This window comes from Sprattus sprattus (assembly GCF_963457725.1).
Source record: "Sprattus sprattus genome assembly, chromosome: 15".
NCBI lineage: Eukaryota > Metazoa > Chordata > Actinopteri > Clupeiformes > Clupeidae > Sprattus > Sprattus sprattus.
Genome location: NC_137913.1, coordinates 24,592,459 through 24,608,153, shown reverse-complemented (window position 1 = coordinate 24,608,153; position 15,695 = coordinate 24,592,459). Strand labels below are relative to the sequence as shown.

Below are 15,695 nucleotides of genomic sequence, written 5' to 3'. Positions count from 1 at the left end.
AGACTCGCACAACTATTTTTTTCCCCCGATTCACTTGCTCTAAGTCTCGCGACAATTGCAGCACACCGAGACTTTGGAAGGGAAGGAAGGAGAAGTTTGTCTACACACAGCGTCGCGAAAGGAGTAGAGGAGAGGGATACGATTACTAATCTGCTGTGAGGACTAACATTAGACGGGGAAACCCCTGTTTTGGTTTGTCCAATCTTGGAGATAACTGTCAGACGTGTAGTACGGAAGAAGATCTACAGTCTCAAGAAAAAATGAGTTTTTTATTGTAAGTTAATTTGCTATCTTATTATTATCCATGCTGAAATACAGTCTTTGTGTCTGATCCATTTAGCTTAGCAGCTGGTGTAAGGTTAGCCCCTAGTTGCCAAGTAAAGCAGTGCGCTAACGTTACCCTAGCCATGAATTGAAGCTGTTAAGCGTCGTGTGTTGATCCTCGGACGAATTATGTTTTTGATCTTCTTTAAGAGTTATGTTTTGAATATTTCAGCCACCCATTGTGGTTGTCTCACGAGCGCTGTAATTTCCGAGAGTTTGCGTGGTCACATTGAATGATTGTTTACTTGATAAGACATTTTAAGGGAACTAGGATTGAGTTTGTGTCATCCTCTTGTCTGTCAACATAATTCGATTGAACCTAAGTGAGTTCTAACGTTACATTGACAACGTGACCAACACACTGTTTTTACCCAGTGATACTTTAGCTAACTGAGAAGTCTGAAATAGTTCTTCCTAATTGATTTTTGTAGTTTATTGACAGACATCTAAATTGAAAAGCGTAGGTGACTTGGCTAGCAAGTCCCTCGCTTCGGAGCTAACTTGAGTAGTTAAAAGACCGATATTTCCACTGATTCAGAATCGAACAGTGGGCCATTTCTAACTGAATAATGTTGTTACACATATGTTATTTTTAGACGTTGGTGTTCAGTGGGTGACTTGTTTTAAGACCCTTAAGACCACAGCCATCGTGTGTGGATATGACTTATCATCTAAACTAGATAAGCTCCTTTGAGTTGTTATCACTAAACTCAGTACACGCCCGATTTTTGTCAACACATCTTAGCTACGTAGTTAAGATCTGCTCCATTTATGCTTGCACCAGGTCGTTCTTTCCTCTTATATTAAAATGAAATTCACTTGCATGCCATTTGCTTTTCAAGCTTTATAACGTATTAGCGTTACCCATATCTCTCACTCAGTCATGTCTCTGAAAAATAGATCTAAAAGAAGTTGAATCAACCACAACAGTCTCTGTTCACAACAAATAACTGCTAACAATATATAAGTTGCCCTCAAATCTAGCAAAAGACACTGGGGCAGCATGTGTTTTAACAGAGGAAGGAAAATATGAGAAGTGCCAGTGTGCAAATTGCATTGAGATGTTGAGTTATTATCAGGGGGTAGCAGGTTATAACATGTCCATGCATAGTGTTCATTCTTTCTCGCTTCTTCATTTCATGAAAAGGGAAGCATGTGCAGACCAAGTTTCTGACTCATTGCCCTCAGACATTCTCTACTTAATACACAGTTGGCTCTTAATCATGTTCAAAAGAACTCCCTCAGGTCACAGTTTTTTATCCCAGTAGAGCAGTCACCAATTGCTGTGAAATTAAATCACCAAGCTGTGAACACTGTCAAACAGATACACAACAGAGGTTGTGGTGTTGGAAATGAAGTTACGTTAATCTTTCCATTTCCCAGAATGAAGGTCTTTCAGTTGATTCTGTTATATAGAAACACTGGGACCTTTTCTGTTCATGAGGAAAGTGCCAGCAACTCGTGACGTGTGTGTGTGTGTGTGTGTGTGTGTGTGTGTGTGTTTGTGTTTGTGTTCATGGAAGTGCTTGGTCCCCTGGTAGTGTTAGGCTCTCTGGAGATCGGCAAGGAGTCATGATGAAGAGCCTGGTGTTAATAATGCCGTGCAGTGGGGATGTCCTTCCTTGCCTTTTTCTTGTAGCACATAATGACAGTAATATGCCATGGACCCTTAGGAATGGGTACGCTGTAAGTCTGGGGGTGATGCTTTCAAACACTGGTTTGAGATTAATGCCAGCTACAGAGCCACCTGGATGATAGGTCATTTAGGATGTTTTTCAGAGGTTTAACTCGGTACAACAGTAAACCGTTTCAGGTGTTCAGGTAGGCAATGACTAGCTTCTCGCCTGGCAGATGTGCTTCTGAGTGTTAAAGTGATGCTAGGACTGGTCCTCCTGTTCTATAGCCTGAATCTGAGCAGTATGCTGTCTTGATGCGGTCACTAGGTCATCTATTAATACATACCCAAGGTTTCTTGAGCCATTCCCCCGTGTAGGCCCAGATCGCCAGTATGTGAGGCATGTTGAAATCTGTGCTGAAGACCACAAATATAATCTGGAGGAGAGGTCAGGCAGAAGCCTCGTCTCCAGTGGCTGAGTGTGCAAGATACCCAGTCATACCCTGCAAACCTGCAGTTATTCCTGTTGAAAATGTGTTGCTTGATTGAGGTTGATTTGTCTCTACTTTCGTTTTAACTTGAATTTTTGTCAAGATGTACAGAGTAACAGATGTTTAGCACTAGGGGTGGGTATCGCCAACCACCTCGCGATACGATACGCATCCCGATACAGGGGTCGCGATACGATATGTATCGCGATACATGCGATACCTACGTATACGATACGTATCCCGATATTTTAGGCTTATAACAAAAAAAAATTGCCTGTAACTCCTTGACAGTACATCATAACATATTTGTCACCTCATGTGGATTCTACAGAAACTCTGCTTTCAAATTATACCATCAACTGGATGATGGGCAAAGTATGCAGGCAGGCACATGAACCAAGTAGACGCTGTACAAAGAAACAGAAAAAAAAAAAAAAAAAAAAAAAAAAAAATTTTTTTTTTTTTTTTTTGTTGCACGTGAAGTATCGATACTGACGCCTCCGTATCGATACACGCATCGTAAAGAGGCCCGCGACGATGTATCCCCGTATCGATATTTTGAACACACCCCTATTTAGCACTCAAACAATTTTGCTCACTATGAACCAGTGATCTTCTCCATTATTAGTTGCCAACTGATATTAGTTTTGTTAACTAGCCCTGAGCACAAACAGCTGTGATCATACATGTCTTAGCGGTTTGTCCCATAGGTCTGATTGAGAAGATACTTGTGGTGGCATGATCACTCTTTAGTGTGTATAAAGATAGTATTAATAATAATAATAATAAAACATGTAATTGCAATTATACAGTATACATTTGGGACAACAGTGACCAAAAAAATCGTTTTAGTTAACGCCCCACTATGTGTCTCAGTTTGTCTGTGGTGCCTCCTGCGTTGTGTCTGTGCAAGCAGGGCACCCAAGTATTATGATTTCTAATAACATAAGTTCACATTAAACATAATTTACAGCATATGCATTAATTGCTTTCGCAAGTAAGCTGTGATATAAGCGAGAAAATGCAATAAAGTACTGTATGTATAACAATCAAGTAAAGTACAAATACTCAGAAATAATACTTGAGTAAAGTAAGAAAGTATTTTTCTACTCAAGGACTAAAACACCCCTGTGGATAGGTATGGTTTGTGTTCTGCGGGGTGGGGGTAGGTGGGCACCAGAGTCACTGTTGCCCAGGGGCACCATGAAGTCTTAATACGGGTCTGCATAAACTATGCTGCTTGTTCCCCTGCACCTGCCGCTCCACATTGGGACCTGCTGCTGCTGCTGCTGCTGCTGCTGCTTCTCCCTCAGCACTCTCACTACTTGTGCCAGCAACATCGCTGACCGACTGGAATTGAGAACAAGCTTGAACCTAGTTTCATAATTTCGTATCACTGTTGACTGCAATTGTGACATCAAATTAACTGGCACGTAATCATGGAGGCTTATGCATTTATCTCTTACCACTTCGTGCTTTTAGTCCGTGCTTGCAAAATATCCACTGAGTTTGCAACTTCTAACATAATAGCAGAGAACGTCTCTCTCTCGCTCTGTGTTTCTCTGCAGAATCAGATTCAGTAGAACCCCTTCTCACGATAGCAGAAAGAACAGGAGGACAAGAGGGGTGGTACGAGTAGAGATAATGTCCAGTAGCTAATCGATCGTGGATGCTATCGCTCTATCGGACCAATGAAGCCTCCTGCACTGCTTATGACCAGTGCAGAAAAGCCACAGTGTACCTCACATAGACCGACCCTGTCATTCATGTTGATGCCACATTATGCCTTTAGTAGCATGCCTCTGGGTCTGATGGTGGCAGGTGTGTGGTGTGTGGTGTGTGTGTGTGTGTGTGCGTGCACTGTGCAGCCTCCCATGTCATCCACCTCACGCCTGATTGCATATTTGTGTCATGCATACACTGCCGCATTGTTTGTTGGGACCCTTTGGTTTGCCCAACTTGCCCCTGTAGCCCCGTGGTTGCATGTGCGCATATACACACACACATACACACTGTTGCGCAAAAGGAGTCACGTTATGTCACGAGCTACACGTTTTGTCATTGATGGCATACAGGCAGGCCCATGCATAGCATCACGTTTCCCACCAGCCATATGATCAGCCAACTTCTTCAAAAGCCCTTTTTGCTTCCCTGAAGCACCAGTGTCAGTCTCTATGAGGCATGAGCAAAGCTCCCTGCCAGAAATGAATCACGCTGAATGCTGGCTGGAACACACAAATTCTGCAGTTGGAAACCCGACTCTCAGGTCTGGTTAGGACTTGTGAAGGGCTGAGTGGTTTAAACGCTGCTGCAGGGCACATCTTCACTCTGCTGCCACAAGCATTCATCTTCATGTCTTTGGCATTCTCCTTCTGCTGTCAAGCGTGTCAATCACGTCAGCAACAGGATATCTTGCCCTATCGGTAAGCATGAGCCTAAGCCTCATATAATCAGGCGCATTCCAGGGGAATCAGGCCTATGATCCTGGTGGTGTTTGTATCTTACTCTACCTGTAGAGTTACAGGAACATCAGACTTTTCTGGTTTAAGGTGTTTTTTTTTTCAGCAATGAATGTGTACTGTGGCTGGCTATGTAGATATAGTCAGTCGCCGTGGAGTCTGTGTGTCTGTGTCTGTGTCTGTGTCTGTGTGTGTGTGTCTGTGTCTGTGTCTGTGTCTGTGTCTGTGTCTGTGTCTGTGTCTGTGTCTGTGTCTGTGTCTGTGTCTGTGTGTCTATGTCTGTGTCTGTGTCTGTGTGCTGGCTGGCTCGCTTGCTCTTGGACAGGGCACATAAGGTGTGTGTGTGTGTGTGTGTTTTGGGCTTTATAAGGTGTGTTGATACAGGGAGCCCTCAGGATAGTGTGTGAGGTGAGGGAAAATAAAAAGTACAGGTTAGGTTGAGCCCAAGTCACTTAAGTTCATACAGCCCCATTCCTTGTGGTGTTCGTCTGCGAGGCTTGATCAGAGCCACGCCAGCATGTAATCGAGTTAGCCACTCCTCCAGTGATATTTGATTGCATTACTCCTCGTGTGGCTGTCTGTCCGTCTCCCAGACGCTCAGGCGACCGCACTGTAGCCAACATTTCAGGGGACCTTTGAGAGAAACACTGAGATCATATCAGGAGCGTGTCTGCCGACGACGAGAAGTCTCCCCCTCTCTCTGGGTATAGCACTCATCATTTCTAACTACACTCTATACAGTCTGTAGTTTGTATACAGTTTCAAGTATGTGTTTTGTTTTTGTTTGTTTGTTTTTCTTTAAAAAAAGGGAACTCCACAAATACATACTAGAGGCAAGAAAACGGCAATAACTCATTCTTCCCATTCTGAAGGAGGAACAAAGAGAAGAAAAACTAAATAATCATCTCTCTTTCTTTATGATTTGTCTAGTCTTTATGACTTTCTCCCTCCCTCTGAGTTTATATTACATTCTATACATTCATATATTACTTTGTTCCCTTCTTCCGTCCTTTCCTTGCAGCGGAAGCCGGTCGTCGAAGACCTTCAAGCCGAAAAAGAACATTCCAGAAGGCTCGCATCAGTATGAGTTGCTTAAGCACGCCGAGGCAACGCTGGGCAGCGGGAACCTGCGCATGGCAGTTATGCTGCCCGACGGAGAGGACCTGAACGAGTGGGTGGCTGTCAACAGTAAGTGTCACAGCCAGTGCCAGCCCAATACAAACACACACACACACACTCACACACAAACACTTGATCACACTCACATTTTTCTTAAAGGTTTATCCAGTTTGTCTCCTAGTCTTTGTGCTTTTGTCTCTGTCTCTACATCATATGGGCTCTCTTTGACATATCTTTATCTATTTCTGTCTTTCCTTCTCTCTATCCCTGTCTCTCTCTCTCTCTGTGAGCATATAAAGCCATATGATGCGTTTGTCTCATCTGGTCAATGAGTGACTTAAGCTGCATCCGCTCAGCCATTGTGGCAGCATGGATCCGTATTCTTTACGGTTCATTGATGAAACAGTCTGGTCCCCTCTGGCGGATACTTCCCAGACAGCAGGGGGTCCACCGCTGCCCGCCCCCCCTTCCAAGAAATCAATATGAAAAAATTAGTTCCAGACCCCCTTAGTGCCGCATGTCTCTTCATACATTGCAGCAATCACAAGCATCGGGACTGGAGCCAGTGCCCTTTTGTGTATATGCACTTGCCTCGAGGCATCCGTGCAGCCCGCTGCTATTTATACAGCAGAAGAGATGTGTGTGTGTGTGTGTGTGTGTGTGTGTGTGTGTGTGTGTACACACACACATGCAGCATTTTCCACAGACGGGGATTAGTGGCCGAGGCCCTGCTGCAGACATGCTGAAGCAGGCAACCAACTGTGCATTTGCTGAGGTGTTGAGTTGTATCTAATTGCTCAGGGTAGTTAAGGGAAAAACAGGCTGAGGCAGAGTAACAAAGAGTGCTGATAAAGTTGTAATTTGTGTCCTTTACTGGATGTGAGGATTTATTGAATACAGTAGATGTTCTTTACATGAGCTGTAGTAGTAGCAAGACTAGTAGCCTTAGCAGTTGCTGGAATTCAGAAGTAGCGGAGTAGCATGGTGTGTGTGCCAAGGTGCCACTGTTTTTGTGTATTTAACTTTTCAACAAAAAACTCAGCCTCTTGTGTACATTGCTAAAATGATAGTATTTCCATGCAGACACACCTGTCCTTGTGTGTTTTGTTTGTTTGTGTTGTGTTTTTGAATGGGCTGTATTATTAACCCAACCTGCCATCTGGCTGCAGTGTAGGACTTTTCTACTAGAGCCACTGCTCGACTCCTCTCAGAGTGGTGCTGACGGCAGCTCTTTTCCCTTCCTTCATTCATTTGAGCTCAGCCAAGCCTGAACACGCGGCATCACCACCATCAGTCCACCCTCTGTATGCTGAACAACCACCACTTCATTCCTCGCTACTAATGCTCTTACTTGACCAAAAAATGCTGCGCTTGCAGTGCATGTTCCCCAAGACACACAGACACACAGACACACAGACACACAGACACACAGACACACAGACACACAGACACACAGACACACACAGACACACACAGACACACACAGACACACACAGACACACACAGACACACACAGACACACACAGACACACACAGACACACACAGACACACACAGACACACACAGACACACACAGACACACACAGACACACACAGACACACACAGACACACACAGACACACACAGACACACACAGACACACACAGACACACACAGACACTTAGAATGTGAGTGACAGTTAAAATGCAGGTTGACAAACTCTGTCATGAAATGTCTTGACGGTAGTTATGACATAATTACTGTGACTCAAGCGTTGTACTGTGGTATCCAGTGAGAGATTACCCTTTTTATTTCATTATTTCACCCTTTCTATTTAAATGATTCGAACGTCTGTTTCACGGAACGTATTTGACTACCTTAACTCTACACAGCCAGACTGCCATATGTGGATTCCCTAAGATTCAGACAAACACTTTCTGACATTCCACAAAACGTCCTCCTGCAGAGTTCACAGGAGATGAAGAGGTATTTCTGTCCATTACAAATGACAAGCAGGCCGAGCCACCAGGCACACCATCACTGGCTTATTCTTGTTACCCTAGATTATGGAGCCCCTCCTGTCCCTCTCCTCCACTTGTGCAACAGATGCAGAGATATTTAAGCTATAAACCGAAAGGTCAAGTGAAGTTTACTAAGCAGAGTTAAGAGTATTAGTTACACAGGAGTGTATAATATGGCACTTGAAATAATATTTTGAATTGTACTTGACATTGTAGAGCCTTTGGTCCTGGTGTGTTTTGACTCATCTAATCTACTTGGTAAGCTCTCGACCTGAAGGTCGTCTCCTCAATAGCCCAGTTATTTTCACACACCAGGCCCTCTGAGATGCTGCTGTCTTAGCAGTGGCATAAAATGGGAAGTGCGCAGATTAATTTAGCAGTTTTTCAGTAAAGGGTGAAACTTCAGTTTTGTCGTATTAACCTTTTGTGTGTGTCTGTGTGTGTTCAAATCGCTTTTTAGCTGTGGACTTCTTCAACCAGATCAATATGCTGTATGGAACCATCACTGACTTTTGCACTCAGGACAGCTGTCCTCTCATGTCTGCAGGGCCCAAGTAAGTAAATAACCAACTATAGACCCACTACCTCCTCATTCATACTGTGCGTCTCATCACATGTTGGAATATTTGGACCCATTCGTCTGTCTCAGTCATGTCCACCCTTTAACATGTTTCCTCTCCCCTTTTGTCAATGCAGGTATGAGTACCACTGGGCTGACGGAACCAACATTAAAAAGCCCATCAAGTGCTCCGCGCCCAAGTACATCGATTACCTGATGACCTGGGTCCAGGACCAGCTCGATGATGAAACACTCTTCCCCTCCAAAATAGGTGTGGACGTGCTCTTACGCAACGTACACGCTTTGTGCCATTGAGTCATGATGTGTAGATGTGCACTCTTGCTTCCCCTCATGTGTAAAACACCATTTTAAGTTTTTGGCTCTTAGGAAAATGTTATCAGACAAACAAATCACACATTTATCCTTTTTTGTGTTTTTTTTTTTCCCCGTATATAGACTATGACTATTTTAAGCCATATTAAAACTGTGTCTGCACAGCGGGCTGTAATTAGGTTTTATCACATTTTCACATGTTGGCGTCTTCGTGCTATCCCTCACAATCTGCTCAAAGTGGAGGCAGTCCTACAAACATCACTTTACAATTATAAGTAGCAGTCTAGTTTAGGTGATGGAGAGGATCCTCAGCAAAGCAAATGGTACTCTCCTGAATGCTCTCTTTATACATGTTGTCAAATCGGTGTATTGTCCTGCTCCTTCTTCAGGAGTGCCCTTCCCCAAGAACTTCATGTCGGTGGCCAAGACCATCCTGAAGCGTCTGTTCCGGGTATACGCCCACATCTACCACCAGCACTTTGACTCGGTCATCCAGCTCCAGGAGGAGGCCCATCTCAACACCTCGTTCAAGCACTTTATCTTCTTCGTCCAGGTGGGTCTCCTCCACCGCACGCCATTTACGTTTAAGGATGCACCGTTATTAACATGAATGTAATTTTCATATAGTTCATACAACTTTCATGTTGGGTCATTTGACAAAAGTCTCACATTTTTGTGGTAATTGGTGTGGCTTATTGTACTGACAGGGTTTGAGAAAGTATGCTGCAGTTGGTTTCTTGTACAGGTTTTGCAGGCAAAGTGCTTCCCTTATTTAGAAAAATGCTTTTATCTGTTCACTAATATAGGCTAATAATATGGACTTATTTGCTGTGAAATGTATGTGTTTGTGTTTTTTTTGGGTCTTCCAGGAGTTCAATCTGATTGACAGAAAGGAACTCGCTCCTCTTCAGGAACTGATCGACAAGCTCACATCCAAGGACCGATAAAATAACCTCACAGAGCTCTCTCGACTCCACAAGCTCATCATCTTTTCATTATTTCTATCGTCTGCTGGCAAACTGTCCACCATGGTTCTGCCCCAAACCATCTAACCTCACCATCATGTAGTAACACGTCACCCAGTACGACAGAGGGAGGGCTAACCTTTTTAACCTGGACCTCGCGTTTGCTTCACTCTTTTTGTTTTGTCTGTCTAATTTCCTGTCCTCTTCTACTGGACCCTACATAGGAAAGAGTAGTTTCATTTTTGTGCCCTCCCATTGTTGTGCTTTCAAACATACAGTATACTACAAGTGCCTAATAGTATCTGTCAGAACATAACAGCTTTTCGTGAAATCACCACAAGCTGGTGGTGAACGCAACCAGAATTCTACTGCAACTACTTTACAGGAACACGCCTGCTTGACATGTTTCAAGAACTGCCGGACATCCAGCGCACCATGCAAAGTTCACAGAACTTCAGAAAACGAGAAAAAGCTCTCTTGGAAGCTTCACTACAGCGAAAAAAGCGACTAATTACAGACACTTTGTCATTACATTAGGAGCTTAATGACCCATCGTTATCGCCCTCCGCTGCTTGGTGGCAGTGCGTTATTTCTGCTTCCTCACGCTTGCCTGCATCTACCTGACATCACTTTTTTCATAAAGCAAAATTCATGGATATAAATGAATGTAGAGAGGAAATGGTGGTTGCAAACCAACACGCCTTGCTCAAAAACGTTTTTGTCTGGAAGGTGGCGGTAAAACACAACAAGCTTACTATGCAATATGTTTTTGTACTTCTTTTGCTGCCGTCTTCGATAGCACAGTGTCTTTAAAATTTTAGACGGTGTTTTGGTAACTCCAAAATAGGCCTCTTAGATTTTTCTAATGGCGACAGGCACGGTGGGAGGGGGTACTGTAGTGTGGTTTTAGTCCGCTGCTGCTGTAGTTACACTTACAGTTCGGTTTTGAGAAATAAGACAACCTTTTTTTTATGGTCTAATTGACCAGAGATTTTGATCTGCACACACAACGCTGGTTTGGTAACCACCGGACATTTGTGCTTCATTGGCTTTGAAAAGCATAACGAGACATACAATTTTTGATATTTACATTTCTGTATATATCTTATATATGAAAATGTGCATAAGGAAGGTATATTTGATGAAGTTTAGAAGTTTTAAAAGTCTATAATTTGGTTATATTTGCTTGGTATTTTCGATGTTTTTTTCTGTTGTTGTTGTTGTTTGCACTTTGAATTAGTATTTTAAGAGGTGAAATGTCCCTGTACAGCTACCTCCTCCATCAAGAAAATATCTTTGATCAATTCAGTTTGTTGTTCAGAACTTCCTCTCCCCCTCCGACCCCCCTTACCATGTTTTAGAGGCTGATAGGTTTCATATGTTTCTTCCATTCGGTTTCTTTCCCCATGAATGTTATCGCTTTAATGAATGTGATACAGTTTAAGAGTAAAAAGTATGAAAAAATAAATTAAAACTTTTATGTCAGAGCATCCTGAAAATTGTTTTGAAACCTCTTGATACATTTTTTATAAAGTTGTAAACAATGTACACAAATGGTATGCAGTGGAATTTAAAATACAGGACTTTGTGGTACCTTATTGAATGCTGTTTATAAGATAATAAAATTATTTGTTTGTAGATTTCACTAAAACTATTCTGGTTTGTGTTTTTGTCTGAAATCGTATCCTCAAAAATCCCCTTTGCTAGAATGCAATTTATTTCATGCTATGCATTGTCACAGCCAATACCCGTATGCTGTTGTCTTTGTTCTTGCTAGTTTTATGAATGTTGGTACTTTCTATTTACAAGAGACATGAAGAAGAGATTCATACAAGACTTACCATAGCACAAGGAGCACAGGACCCAGACTAGTCCTTTTGGCTGAATGTAGTTGCCTTTTTTGTTTTCATTTTTCTACTTGTATGCCAAAAATGAAAAAAATAAATCTATAGGAACAGCACTAGGCAGTCCATCATTCGCAGTCCACAGATTCACCAGCTCATCCTGAGGCCTCCACCTCCCCTTTAGTGAAGTACATCGGAGAGTGCTCTCTCTCTCACACACACACACACACACACACACACACACACACACCAAACTACTACCTCAGACTGGAGCCTCAGTGACCAGTCCATCCCTGTGGGAGAGCACAGGCCTGCAGTGGCATCAGTGCAGGGCACGCAGACTACCACCACCGGGAGCAGCTGCTGGTCCAGTTCCCAGCTGCCCCTGGGCAGATGGCACAGTGCCGAACACAGCTGAGCCCTTAACCTCCTATTGCCCTCACCCCTGGGCCTACCAACCATCTACTCCAGCACAACACTGGCCATGGGAGGGGCTTGCTGTCCGCGGTTCCTGGCTGCTGGTAAGCAGTTGGTTGGAGAAGTGAAACCTTTGGGTCAGGGTACTACACAGAGAGTGGAGTGCTGACCTAAAATGATCTGGTTTGCTGTTGATCAGGGACTTGACTAGACAAGGGAAGACAGATTATAGTTTCAGGGAAACTGTAAAGTAGTCTGAACAAATGCAATAGGAGCCAGGGTTCATCTCTTGGTTTCTCATCGGAAAGAAGGGGAATAAAAGCTTTTTTTGTATTTAAAACCTTTTCACACTTATGCAACCATTGTTGTACTTTTCTATAGGTTATTTTAAAATCAAACACTTCAGCCACCTAGTCTTCTGTTAGGAGGGATAGATTAGCCTCACATCATTAGTGTTCTTATGTCATTGAGGTGCTTTTATAAGGCCATATTTGTAAAGGCCAGAGATTTCTATAGAATGATTCCTCAGCTCTTACCAGTGAGAGTCCAGGCTTTGCCTGCGAGATAAATTTCACCTCAGTGTTTCACAGCGCTCAGACCGGTAATGAAGTCTTTTGTACATTTTTGTAAAGGTTCACCGCGGGAGAGGGTGAATGCAAAGTGGCATGGCATTAACCCTGTTCCCACTTGAGAAAGAGCTTTATGTAACCTTGAATTTTCTCCCTCATGTCTATTGCAGTCTGATTGCATTTATGTATCCAGGCCCTTGTTTCACTTTAAAAGTTTCTGTTTGGGAAAGACAACCTGAATGGTGCTTAGAGAGTATTCCACTGTCTGTGTGCAGTATGCTGTCTGTGTATGTGTATCTGTGTATGTGTCTTTGTGTGTGTGTGTGTGGGGTGGGGGGGGGGGGGGGGGGTTATGTATTTTTATCTGGACAAAACTATTTACTTTTTGTATGTTTGGAAACCAACAACTAATCCCCTGCACCTTTCCTCCTCCTCCCTAGTCACACCTGACTCTGTCATGACAGGATGTTACAGGCTGTTCCAGGGATGTCCACTGGGTGGCGATGTGCATCAGGTTTGAGACTCCAGGAACTGATTCAGTGCAATGACTTTTCGTGAAACTGTTCCAGGCTTTTGATGGCGAAACATCCTGTGAATCTTTCTCATGCTGTGAGCATTCGCTACAGAACATTGTACTCCTCATTCTTCTAAGAATGGGCAGAGGAATGTGCCAGAAGCATTGTTGCTTTTAGATGGCTTTGGAGGCAGGAGAGTAGAACAGTCTACCCCCCTCTAAGTGCAGTCTGCCAGATGTCTTTGTTTCAATATCTGTCTCTCCCTGGAATGTTATTAAAAATATCCATGACCTTGCGCAGGCTGTTGCACATTCTCTGCACACATCTCTAAGCAGGCACGTGCATCTGGATGGATGGAGATCGCCGCCTATGTCTGGTCCATGGGAAGAGTCAGGCATGCATGGAAACGAATGGTGTGGTGAATATCTCTCCCGCTTCTCCACCTCACTCCCACCCTACACCTTACACTTCGCTTCCCATTCAACTGTAGAAATAGTCCTGTGTGGATTTAAAATAAAACTTTGACCCCTTGTTATCAGATAAAAAAGATCCCTGTGTAAATTTGAATGCAAAGGTCAAGATCCAACAGTGTGCTAAAATTCATTACAAGCTCCAGTGAGTAGTGTCCTATTTTCCAGGGGCAGGAGTGGAAAGACACACCTTAGAGGCCAGATATTGTTTGAGTGGCAGCACATCTAGGGACTCCAAGATCACTCAGCATAACAGTATGTGTTAGAGATTGTGGCTTAGGGAAGTCAAACTCAGCCTAGAGATTCTGAGATCCCTCAGCATAACAGTATGTGTTAGAGATTGTGGCTTAGGGAAGTCAAACTCAGCCTAGCAGCAGCTCAAACACAGACCCACCAAACGATAAAGATCCGATGTAGGTAGATACAATATATTTGACTCATCTAAGCTGGCAGTCAGTGACAGTCTAGGTCACCTATTCACTTACAGGCTTTGTGTGAGGACTACCTGGCAGTACATTACATTACTTCTATGCACCATATCACAGCAACGCAAAGACAACAGGTGTGGCTGTACCCCTGGCTTTACTACCCTGGAGTGAACTGTCCACTCAGGTATTGGCTTATTTGGATATCAGCATGCCAGAGACCTTCTGAAGTATACGGCCCATTGCTTTTAGTAAACATTGACTACAGAGTTACATGACTACCCTTTATTTCACAGTGTCCCAGCTGAAGGTATCTGTATTTAGAGACTGGTAGCATAGTTTTATGCAAATGCAAGTCATGCCCATTTTGCTCTGTGTAATTATAGGTACTTGCACGTGGGTTACATGATATAAAATCACATAAGGACATTAATAAAAACACTGTAGTAGCTTCAAAGTAATACATGAATTATTGAAAAGACCATAAGAGAAAATATTTGTGATGATTCACCCATTATGCAGAAGACCCATTCTGTCATAGACAATCCACTGATAATTGAGACATTAGTTTTTTATTTCTGTCTAAAAATCCCAGTCACCTACTGACAGGTTTTTTACTACTTGTAAAATGGGCCACTTCATGGACTGATCTATCTCCAGTTTCCCAGGACTCAGGATTGCCATGACGTTATCTTTACCAAAGGTTTTGGTTCCTGTGATAATGGGTCACATGGCCTTTGCAGTCTCAGGCTATTGACTCTTTATATTGCCCTTAAACTGAAGACAATGACACACATTCTGTGAAGATACGACCACTGAAATGAATTGGATGGGAGTGATGATCCATCACACTCCTCATGTCAGTCTGTGTAATACCTGGCTAAAACCCTGCCGGTGCAGTGTTATTAAGGCTGTCTTACAAACTGTATTTTTGTACCAGTTTTCACCAGGAAGTGCAGTGTAATAGTACAGGTTTAAATTGATAAGGTAGATCATTTTTCAAGATCTAATGCAATCATCATAATTTTTCCCTTTACTTTATAGCCTTCTCTGTGTGGGACACTCTATAGTCTACCACCTTTGATTTTGTGGATATCGAACTGAATGTATTTCTATAAACAAGACATTGTAGCTCTTCCAAACCTAACACACACCCTAAAACACACATGATGGTCCTAAACAAGGGTCCATCTACACGTCTTTACCTAATTATTACAGAGAGCCTAAACGTAAATATAATGTTGAGTAGACAATAATAAAAAAGCTTATGATTTTCATCAGCCACCAGTCAATTTCTCTTTCCCATGTCTCACTTATGCTGTCAGTACTTTTCCATTATGTAAACACTCTTACTTTGAGCTGTCGTTTGTGCTAATCATTACATTAATGCTCGCTCAGTCAGAGTCATTCAGGCGCTTAAACTCACCCCTTACCTTCACAGGCAATGGCCAGCCAGCACACACAAACTAACTATTCTTTTGACAGGTCTACTGAGTGTCAACATGAAAAAACTATCCCTCACAGTGTGGACTCATCAGTTCAAAGAGAGGAGTCTGGGCATTTTTTTTTCTTAAAGGCAGGCTACCCACG

The 15,695-nt window shown here is 43.0% G+C and overlaps 1 protein-coding gene across 1 annotated transcript; it reads left to right on the top strand.

Annotated features, from left to right (window-relative positions):
* Nucleotides 1–121: 121 nt before the first annotated feature.
* mob1ba (MOB kinase activator 1Ba) lies at nt 122–11,516 on the top strand. The gene is made up of 6 exons (XM_080852330.1): nt 122–274; nt 5,911–6,077; nt 8,469–8,562; nt 8,705–8,838; nt 9,290–9,453; nt 9,770–11,516. Exons 1-6 carry the CDS (start codon nt 261–263, stop codon nt 9,845–9,847), a joined length of 651 nt encoding a protein of 216 aa, XP_080708456.1. The 5' UTR covers nt 122–260; the 3' UTR covers nt 9,848–11,516.
* The last annotated feature ends 4,179 nt before the right edge of the window (nt 11,517–15,695 follow it).